Source organism: Strix uralensis, chromosome 3 (genome assembly GCF_047716275.1).
Source record: "Strix uralensis isolate ZFMK-TIS-50842 chromosome 3, bStrUra1, whole genome shotgun sequence".
Lineage (NCBI taxonomy): Eukaryota > Metazoa > Chordata > Aves > Strigiformes > Strigidae > Strix > Strix uralensis.
This window is the reverse complement of record NC_133974.1, coordinates 68,977,228-68,988,212: the sequence shown is the minus strand read 5'-3', so window position 1 is coordinate 68,988,212 and position 10,985 is coordinate 68,977,228. Positions and strand designations below refer to the sequence as shown.

The 10,985-nt window shown below is 49.3% G+C and overlaps 1 protein-coding gene across 4 annotated transcripts in view; it reads left to right on the top strand.

Annotated features, from left to right (window-relative positions):
- The first annotated feature begins 2,484 nt into the window (after positions 1-2,484).
- TMEM181 (transmembrane protein 181) overlaps positions 2,485-10,985 on the top strand; it is a 36,183-nt gene continuing 27,682 nt past the window's right edge. For 2 of the 4 annotated variants that reach the window (XM_074862739.1, XM_074862738.1), the window contains exon 1: positions 2,485-2,651. In XM_074862739.1, coding sequence (XP_074718840.1) covers positions 2,521-2,651 — 131 coding nt within the window. In that variant the 5' untranslated portion in view covers positions 2,485-2,520. Of the gene's footprint in view, positions 2,652-10,447; positions 10,606-10,985 lie in introns of those variants that run through there. The other 2 variants (XM_074862741.1, XM_074862740.1) reach the window with 1 other exon arrangement.

Here is a 10,985-nt window from a genome sequence, read left to right as displayed (position 1 = left end):
GCAGCAGGCCAGACTTGTAACTACAGTATGGTTTTCTCAAAGTCACTTTCAGTTTGCTGAGCTTCACAAACCACCATTGTCCTTAGCCCTTGGGTGTTTTCTCAGCTGCAAAAGGCACGGCTGGTGCAGCTCTGCATGCTTCCAGTGTCTGGTCATTGCCCTGTCAGAGGAGGCCATGCACTGAAAACGTTTGATTTGCACACTGGTACGTGCGTGTATTGCTTGTTTTATTGACATGTTAAAGTGTTCTGGAGACTCAAAATAGTTTCTTGACCTTTTTAAATTCTTTGAGTGTTTAATACGGACCGTGACAGGAATATGCAATTATTAGCTTGTGTCTTCACACAAACTTCACTATTCACAACCCTAGTAATTTTAATCCTGTAATGTCTGGTAATTATTAGTTGAAACACTGTCTGGTTTTATTGATAGTGGAAGTTGGTGCATTGATATATGGTCAGCGCTAACACCTTCTCTGTGTGAGTAACCTGCAGGCCTGACTGCCAGCCTTCCATAGCGGGTGTGATTTCCTCCTGCAGCACTGGAGCTGTAGGGGACAGATATGGTTTGAGGTTGGTCTGGATAATGTTCAGCACAACAGGGAGGAAACTAGATTGCATCTCTGAAATGGTGCTGCTTTGAGCCCTCAAGCAAACCCTGGTTTGGTTGGGGTTTTTTTTTGAGAAATAAATGCAATAGAGGTCACTTAGTTGTAAGTAATTAAATGGTAATCAGTTTTTAATCTTTGAGCTGATTTTTTTATTACTTTGCTACACTAATTGCATAACTCCCAGCAGTGAATGCTTTTTTACTCAACTGAAGCCTTAAATGTTTTATTCCTCCTTTCTGTAAATATTTAAAGATCCCATTGATAATTCCTACCTCTGAGCCTGAGAGCTGGAAGCAGCACATTCTTCACACATAACAAGGGATTTTAATTCTTGTTTTGAGCAAAAACATAGCTAAATCTTAATCACAATGAAATATTTACCCTTAAATAAACACTTCCAGTCAAATCCTACATGATTATATCAGCCACATGTACTGTAACAAGCAGGGTGCTGGCAAGTAATAACATACAGACAGTTACAGAAGTGTGAGGGAGCTGCTGAGCCTGTCCTGACGTTCCAAAGTAGCCATTCAGAAGCTGGTTGAGCCTTACCCTAATGCTGGCTGGGCTCTTCACTCCTCTTTGGAGACTGCTCCAGAGCAACAGTCCTGTGGTTGTTAGGAACCTTCTAGTCTCCAGCCTACATGTGCATGGGGCTTTTATCCTGCTGCTATGGCTTCTCAGGCTTAGAAATACTCAGAGTTACGAAACAGAAATTCTCAGTCAGAGGTGATCCTTCCTCTCTGTCTCTCTCCCACCTGCCAGGGGAGATATATTGTCCCTCTCCCACTGCACCACTGGGAATAACCTCTTGTCACCACATGAGATGGCAAAGTGGGCTTATAAGTGAAACTGCATGTTCTAGTCTTAGTATGTGATAAAATACAGACTAAGGGCAAGGCTGGGAAATAACCCAGCTCAACTTCCTGAAAGTGAATAGGGAACATATTTTCATGAGAGGGGCCGTATAGCAGACTTCTATATTTATACTCTCTAGAAACAATTATGACGTATCGATAGTAATGTATTTTCATATTTAATATGGATACCGTCATTGCCATTAATTCGTACAAATTATTAAGTTTTGAATTGATAGAATGCTTTAAAACAGAGTTTAAATGTGAATTTGTTTATGACGAAAAGTTTAATAGAGATGAAGCTAACATGACGCTCTGCAAATTGGCTGGAGCTCAGCAGAAGCCACTCTGAAAATCTAAACAGCTTCATTCTTAATGTTCGACCATTTATGGCATTACAACCGTGAAAAGTGGATTTAGCGCAGGATTTCTTTTCTGCATATGTTCGGCCTTCTTTGGTGATGCAAACTGGCCCCATGTAGCGTGGATAAAAGAGACGATAAAAATCAGGACATTAATGTTAAACAGAGCTGGTATATTTTTAAGAACAAAACGGGTTTATTTTTTAAAAAATCAGATGTTTCCAGCAGCGGTAATGCGAGGGCTTTGCTCACGTCCCTGCGGGCCGGCGGGGAGCGGGCAGCGCCAGGCCGGGCCGGAGACTGGGCCGGGGGGAGACACGGCCGCCCGGCACCGGCTGCCCGGGGGTGCTGAGAGGCTTTCGGCACCGCAGACGGAGCCCCCGGCGCTGCCGCAGGCTCCGCACCCACACCTGCCCTCGCACCCTTCCCTCAGCACCGCCCGCGGGGAGGCGGCGGTGGCGACGGCCTCCCCCGGGCGGTGGCGGCGGGCGCCGGCCGCCCCTCTCCGTGGTGCTGAAGCGGCTCCCGCCGCCTCCGCGGGCGCGGGCCCCGCACGGAGGGCCCGCCCCTGCCGCCGCCGCCGCCGCCGCTGCGGCTCCTGCGCCGCCCCCGCCCCGCGGCCGCGCAGCGCCGGGCGGGCTCTGGCGGGGCGCCATGGCGGCGCGCGGGGCCTGAGGCGGCGCGGGACGGCATGGAGGCGGATTTCGCCGCCTTCGGGAGCCCGCTCTGCGGCGAGGTCAAGCGGTTCTGCAGGCGGGTGCGGGAGACCTACCGGGAGATCAAGGAGGACCTCACCCCCTACAAGGATGACCGCTACTACCGGTACGGCCGCGGGCGCGGCTCCCCCCGGGGCCCAGGGCCCTGCCCGCCCGCGGGGGCTCCGCCCCGCCTTCCGCCGGGGTGGCCTCCGCGGCGCCCGGGGGGGACCGGGCCGTCCCCGGGACGGGGGGAGGGGGCGAGCGGGGACCGGCACAAAGAAATCCGGGGCCGGGCTCCACGCGACGGCCCCCGGCCGTGCCCCCGGGAGCAGCCGCCCCAGGCCCGGGGCCGTGGGCCGGCGGGCGGCGCCGAGGGCGGCCGGGCCCCGGGCGGGGCGCGGCGCGGCGGCTGGGGCTGCCTGGACTGCCCGGGGGGACGCGGTGGGGCAGCGGCTCCGTTCCTGCCCTCGGGTATTCATGTCCTCACGCTGCCATAAAGGCGATCGCCATTTGCGTGCCTCTGCGCTGCGCCTTTTCCAGGCCGTAGCAAGGGGGAGCGTGGCCTAAGGCAGCCGCGAAACAGTCCTGGGAGAGTGACACACCTGGCCAGGAAAGCGGGGCGGTGGGTGAAGGGTGAGGTCGAAAGGGGCTGATGTACCCTGTAGGCTACGCCCATGCTGCTTCTGCGCCTGTTTCCACGTCTTCTGTTTCCATGAATGACCAGTGATGGCTGGAGAGTATTAACATTTTGAGATTACACAAGGCTAGGAAGGACTCCAAGGGCGTTGGAAGGCTGGGTTGTAAATTAAAAGAAAAGGTCTGAAAAAGAAGAATGACAATCAGGAGAAACGAATGCCAGGAACTACACAGAGAATGAATGCTATTGAGCCACACAAATACGGGTTGGGGAGCAAACAGGTACAAAACATTATTGTAAAAAAGGGTGTGGGAATGATAATGCTTTACAAAACAACCTCTTTCAACAATGACATTGTCTTATACATGTGAAAGAGGTAAAATAATTTGGGGTGTATGGCAGAAGTACAGTTCATAAGATGTGAGAATTAGACCATCTACTTTAGTCACCACTCCAGACCTTAGCCAGAGCTGTGTCCAGTTCTGGGCACCACACTTCAAGGGCCTGCCTGTGGAAGAGTGCATAAGGACAGAGATACGGATAATCAAAAGCCTAGAAAACATAGCTGGGGGGAAAACTTGGGGTTGCTCCCCCAAAAGGAGAAATGTCCAAGTTGGAGGAATAGGAATTTCTGTGAAGGGAAACTTAATGTTCATCTTGGACAAAAGATTACAGAGTAATATTAATTGAAGCAATAGGAGTTCATATCAGACATTAAGAACAAACTTCTGAACAGGAAGGATGGTAAAACACTATAGAAAGGATTATCCAGGGAGACTGTAGCATCTCCATCATTGGAGGTCTTTAAAAACTTTTGACAAACATGTGCCAAGAAAGACACAGATCTGGCAGATGCTCTCTTGAGACAGAAGGAAAGATTAGGTACTTTGTGAGGTCTCTTCCAGCTCTATTTTACTATGAATCTGAGCATGAATACTTCTGTCTGTGCACAGTGCCCCAGTTCTTCTGCTTAGATCATTTGACTTCAGCACGCTGTGTCTGTTTTTCCCGGTGAAGGGGCAGGTGGTCTGTTAGATTGAATTCATCTCATTGTTCACAACAGCAAAGACTACGGAGCATCACAGAGTTTGGAAACACTGCCTGACAGCTTGGCAGAGTTTAACACACCACGGTCCTTCCTGCCAAAACAGTGGCTCCTTGTGCCTAAGCATGGTGTGAGAAGCCATGGGAGGTGATAAGGGGTGATGGAAATGTACCTGTGTGCATCTGGCAGCGCGATAATGAATATTGGCACTAGAATGGAGAAAGAGGAGAGACATAAGCTTTGAATTAACAAATAAGAGGTCCTGGGAGAGGCATTTGTTCAGCTTTGTTTCCAGAAGAAACTTGAGCTTTCCAAGGTAAATTGTTACTAACTCATTTTTATGACTTAAAGTGTGCATGGAGGGATTTTCTATATTGAAGAGAGAAGATGCTACTCCACTGAATCAAATGAGCTTGTAGCATTAGTGCTAGATTGTCCTTTCTTCAGTGAGAGTATCCCCCAGAGGTATCGACTGCAAGTGGTCTAAGAATTAAATGGAGTAATATTGGGCTTTTGGCAAGGAGATAACATTTTGTGACTTAAAAGTCATGGTGGTAGTACTTCTCTGCATTCCCAAGATCTTAACCTGAGCGATCTGACATAAAATAAGTTTACTGTTACTGTCACTGCATACCTGCTGTTCTGGTGAGCATTTCCCTTCAGCATTATGGGTGGATGGAGCAACGGCAGCTGCTTTTTAGATTCCTGGTAAGGAGGAGGGTTTCTTGATGCTAGTATGCATTCTTCTTACAGCCACACTCGTGGGAAGGAGAATTAGATACTTCATCCTCTTCTCTCTCTCTATTGTATTCAATACATTTGATCAGGTTATAAATGAGCACGCTCGGGGATGTCATGGAGATACTTACTGGAAATTGGACCAAGGAAATGCTGTGTGGCTTGTCTTTACTTCAGACCAAGGAGGTTCTCTAAAATAATCAGGTTACTAAAAGTAAATAGTATCTTATACCAGACTAACAAAATGAAGAGACGGTAAAACCATATAAAAGCATGTTTTTTCCCTCTCACACACTGTATTCACAAACATGAGACTATCTAGCACCACCAGCCTTAACTCTCCCCTCCCACTGGTTGAGCAAAGGCATTAGGCCATCAGGTGATGTTTCCATCACCTCTTCGGAAATGGAGCAGCCTAGTCCATTAAGTGGTATGGAAGGAGACGCCAGAGAGGGGAGCCCATGAGTTTACAAGTAATCAATATTTTCTAGAAAAAAAAAAAATTGGCTGCTGCGGTCTCACTCTCTGAGTGCCAACAGGAAAACTCAAAACTGGAAAGCTTTGGAGGAGAGCCGATACAGAAATGGAAAAACACCAAGCAGTCCCCTCTGTGACTGGCAGAGAAATAGCTTTTCTTGACTCAGGAGTGCTCGTTGTATGCTGTGCTGGTATGTGCTCATTCTCAGTGACAGGGGATTGAGTGCAAGGGGATGACCTAGCTCAGAGATGGCTGATGCAGCTGTTATCCCAAGTAACTGTGCTCTCCCTGCACAGATGGCTGAGTCATTCCTGATTCAGCTCTCGGGCTGTCCCAGTTTAGTAACATCTTTTGGTAATGGTTTCCTTTAAAGCACGGTGCTCTTGAACATATGGTTCAGCACCTGTCTGTGAGTAGCCTGTTCTGCGGGCAGGGGTGGCAACTAAGGGTGACGGCTTCCTCATCCATCTCAAGCTCTGCCATCCTCACTCTGCAGAGCCCCAGGGCACTCATCCACACTATAGAGATGAAGGGGTGTCCATGTTAGTGATTTTGTTCTGCCCAACAGACCGGAATAGTCTCTACGTTGTGCCTCCTGGTGCATTTCCCCATGAGCAAGTGCTCATTCACCCAGCCCCCTGGGAGAGATGGAGAGAGCGGGGTTAGCCATGGCTCAGCACGCTGATTAACGCCACCTCTCTAGGTTAACAGTTCCTTTAGGCAAACATGGCACTTTATGGTATGCTTGTAAAAGAGACTGTATAATTACAGACTAATGGGCGCGATATTAAGTAACCTCATTGGTAAACCCAACAGAAGGTTGGTCTGGACTTAGTACACCTAAGATTACTCTGTGGTACACCAGGAGATGTTTGGTGCTGTAGATAAGCTCAGAGAAGACAGAAGAAGAAGTGTTATGCTCTCACATCAGTCCTGGGGACTGCCACAAAGCGTATCAGATTTATTACAGCAACTTCAGGATTGTTCTAATTTATACCCCTGAAAAATTGCTCCAAATAAGATGCTTGAATGAACAGTTTGTTGTCTGGTGTCTCTCCCTCCCACTCCAATATGTTCCTTCCTCCCCTCACATGCCTCCTGGCTGGAATGGCAGGGCAGGGAGAGCTGATGGAGGACTGGCAGCCAATGGCTCCCTCCATCACACTAGGCAATTTTAAGTGAATCGTTGGTACAAAAAGAGTTTAATACCAACGTTACTAAAACATCTACATTTTTATTTCTTTGACATGTTGTCAGTGAGATATACAAAGCCTACCAGAAGACACCAGGCCTCTCCATCAGCTGACAGTTATTTCAGTGGAAGTTTCATAACTCTATCCCCTAGCTAATGTCAAGGAGTTCAACATGCTGAAAACATTTTGATAGGAAAGCAAGCAATTAAAAGGCCTACTTGGTAGAGAGGACAGAGCAGGAGGGTGGCCAGACTTTGGTCTGTCATCAAAGTCACCTAAGTAACAACTTGGTATTCTTGAAAAATCAATTTCTAGGTTAATGAGCGTATCCCACTGGCCAATCAGCTTATACAGGGCAGCACAGTGCTGGTGCTGAATTTAGTAATAATACCCAGAGATTAAGACAAATGACCTACAATCCACTCTGCTTTAAATAAGGGATACATTTTAAAGTTCTATCATGCAATGATATGACATTTTGTACATCAAAAAGAAAAGACTATATATAGGGCATAGTGAAATGTATTATTTAACTTGCAGCTTTAATTAATGCTTGATGTTGCTTATATGGGTAACAGAAGAGGTAATTATAGACAGTACCAATATTCTTAATTCCTCAGCATCTCCTATTAGTGTTTCCAGTTCATTGAAACATAACTAATCTTCAAAACGTGGGAAAAGTTCATTCATAGTGGTTCTGCTCCTTTGGCAAAAAGACCAGAGAATAGCACGTCGTTTGACTCAGCAATAAAGAGAGGCTGTTCATTTCTCCTTAGAGAAACTAGTCCCTGCGTGCTTCAGAGAAGAGACTTGGAGTTTGCCAGAGGGCTGTTGTGATAAGGATACGCTTTTTCCCACCTTCGTAAAATCTTTCCCAAGTGCTCAAAGTGCAAGTCTGTGAGAAGCCAAGGGATCAGCAAGACCTTGCTGGAGAACTGCCATCAGGTTCATGAAGGTTCATGCTCCTTCCAGCCTAGAGCCAGACAGGATCTTCAGTGGTTCCTTCAAGCCACAACTCGTGCCCCTCTCTTGTTCTTCCAGGGCTCACTGCTGGGTCCTGGCAACTGGGGGAAGAACCCAAATGACCCCAGTGTGAAGTACACAGCTCGGGCTAGAAGACAGGGGGAGGAAGAGACTAACACTGTAGCTTCATGATTGCTTTAAGCTGCCATAAGCTGGCTCTGTGGCTGGAAGAAGCCATCCTAGTTCTCCTTTCCCTAGTCACACATTTCTGCTCTCTTCCTCATCTGCCCACAAATATGCCTGTAGCTGCACAGTGACTGAGCGACCGATCCAGTAGAACACCTTTTTTTTTTTTTCTGAATGACTTTTAACTCAGATAATTACCATTATTTGATTCACCACTCTACTGCACAAACATCTGTGCTGTCAAAAATCAAAGAGCTACAGAGAGACTGAATTTCACCTTTTGTCACTGAAACTCTAGGTGTGAGCCATGAAAGTATAAACTGGTCATCAAAGCATAGCGTTAGTGTTAAGGTGGTTAGTGTAAGTGGAATCCTGGCTGAGCTAGTATTCAGCCTGCTTATTCATGGATCAGCCTGCCTCTTCTTGCAAGCCTCATTCACCATACACTGTCCAGTTCCTACAATAGATGAGGCAGACAGTAGCTTCTTGCACTATTTCACCCCAGAACAGGTCAGACAGGCACTGAGTGAGGCACCTTCTTGCAAGGAGCAAGGTAGAGTGAGACTCTGACTCTGTGGATGGAGAGGGGTTTCACGGTGCCTTCCGTCTGAGGGTTTAGTTTGTAAACTCGGTGCCATTATTTTCACAAAACTTACCGGGTGCAACGTATGTGTTTACAATGTATTTGCAACCCTTTGAAAGTTGGCAAAGAGGAATGTGGTCCCGTGGCTAATTGAAGTGAGCTAGATTTCAAGCTCCACCACCCACACTGTTCTCCAAGTGACTTCTGGCAAGGCTCAGTCTCTCTGTGCTTCAGTTTCCTACCTGTTCAATGAGAAGAATGTATTTTTGTTTTGAGGACAATAAATTCATTCACATTGGTGAGACACTTGAGTGCCAGAGGGATTGGAGCAGTCATCCAAACGGCTCAGATGTGCACACGGAGTCGTTACTCTGCAACTGCACTTCCCAGAATGCTGGAAAAGGTCACAGGTGCTGTAAGCACCATTCTGTCATTTTCTGGCCAGGGAGAACTTGTTGGAGAAGCCTGAAGTGTGCTGAGAGCTACACAATACATGTCATAGTCACCTGTGACCTAACGACTTCAAATTCTGGCTCGGCAGTGCTATCTTGTTCTGAGCAGATATAGCTTGTTAGGTTGTCCTGATTACTCAAAGCTTTATTTTCTGCCCTACAGTAGTGATTCTTGTTGATTTAAAATTTATAAATGCCTTTCCTTCATCACTTGGTATTATGCATTTCTCAAGACAGCCTTGTTATGAGATTACTAAATAATCATCAGTGCTGTAAATCACAGATCTAACTGACGGGCTAAATACCAGTATCAGTGACTGAATTAATTCCCAGCATGTTTCTTTTGGGTTTAGTGGTGTTACACAAGAGACATTCCGGGTCCCACAGGTCATGAGTAATGACATGAATTACCCATAGGGCAATGGAATGAAATGAATAATGTTATTAATGTTAAGTACCTTCAAAAAGTAATTGCAATAAAACCATCGTATCATCTAAGTACGCTTTTAATGGAAGTATTTGACTGTTGAAGAGATAATTTTTAGATTATATATTGACCGATCTAGCTAAACATTTCTGGGGTCATCCTGAGATGGCTCTACCTTATGCGTAATGACAAACACCAAAGCCAGGAAGTTACTCTGAATTTTATACTAGACTAGACACCAGGTATCCCCACATGTTTAAGTAACCGCAGGGATGGCTTTCTATAAGCAAATATTAGAGCTATCAAAAATGAATACAAAATAGAACTTGGCAAAATCCCTAAAACTGCCTAGTTTTCATCATCGCTACCCAATGGATGGGTTGACAGTCTTTGTCGCCCAGTCTCAGAACATTTAAAAGGAAAGCAGGACAAAATCCAACTTTATCTCAACATTTGTGCAAGAATAAAATAGCATTAGGTGCGATCTGGAGATTTTTATTAGGTAGTGTGTTTAAAGTAGTAGCTGGCTCCTAGGTTTTACTTTCTAGCGCTTGTGTGTGAACATGATACATCAATCCCGTCTCCCGAATACCCCAACGCCGCATGCAGGTGACTGCAGCGCTGGCATTTGCATCCCACTGAAAAAGCCATTGCGCCATTTGATCAGGTTGGGAAAAAACGGTTTGCAAACCAGGAGGCTGCCTCTAATGGGCACTAAACGTGCACATGTTCGGCGTGGATCAGTCGCGTCAGTCCTCCCGCCTACACCGGGTAGGTTTGGATGGGATTCAGAACCACTCCTCTGTCCGAGGTGTTTTCTGTTCATGAGGTTAAATTTCCCTCTGGTGAATGTGGCTGCTCCTACAACAATACAAGCCGAAAAAGGGCGCTGGAAATGCGGCGAATCCTGCTGTCGCCCCGAGAGAACGATGTCTTTTGATCCCGCAGTGCTCAGCAGGGAAGGACGGGCCCCAGGCTCGCTGCCGGCTCCCGCAGCGGCGGTTGCGGCTTGCGGTACGGCGCGGGAGGCGGCGGCTCGCCCCTCAGGCCGCCGCGACTGCTCAAAGCCGGGGCCGCCACCCGCTCCCCTCGCCCCCCGCCCTGGGAGCGGGCCGCAGAGCGCGGGCCCGTGTCCCCTCCGGCTCGCCGTAGCGCCGCCGCCGCCGGCCGGCAGCGTCGCCCTTTCGGCCCCGCGGCTGAGGGGCGGCGGGGGCTGCCGTGACGTCTCCCGAGTCGCGTGGCGGCCGGGTGACGCACGCGGAAGCCGCCGCCAGGCACCGCTGGCGATCGTGCCACGGCAGCGGCGGCAGCTCGCGGGCGAGGGCGGGGGGAGGAGGCGCCGCCTCCCACTGCGCATGCGGCACCGGGATGGAGCCGTGAGTGGGGGGCGGGGGAGGCAGCGGGGTGGTCGCCGGCGGCGGGCGGGGCGGTGGGGACCCTCGCGCGTGACGGGTGTCGGGGCGGCGGCTCGCGGCTCTGCTCTCGCGCGCTGCCCGGTGGGGAGTCCTGTCCCGGGGGGGAACCCTGCCCGGGGGGAGCCCAGTCCCGAGGGGGAGCCCTGTCCCGGGGGGGGGAGCCCTGTCCCGGGGGGGGGAGCCCTGCCCGGGGGGGAACCCTGCCCGGAGGGGAGCACCGCCCGTGGGGAAGCACCGCCCGTGGGGAGCCGCCGCGCCGTCCGCAGGGTCTGGGGCTTCACGCACCGAGTCGACACTGCCGGGAGCGGGATGTGCTTGTCCGCTCGCCACCGGGGCTGGCG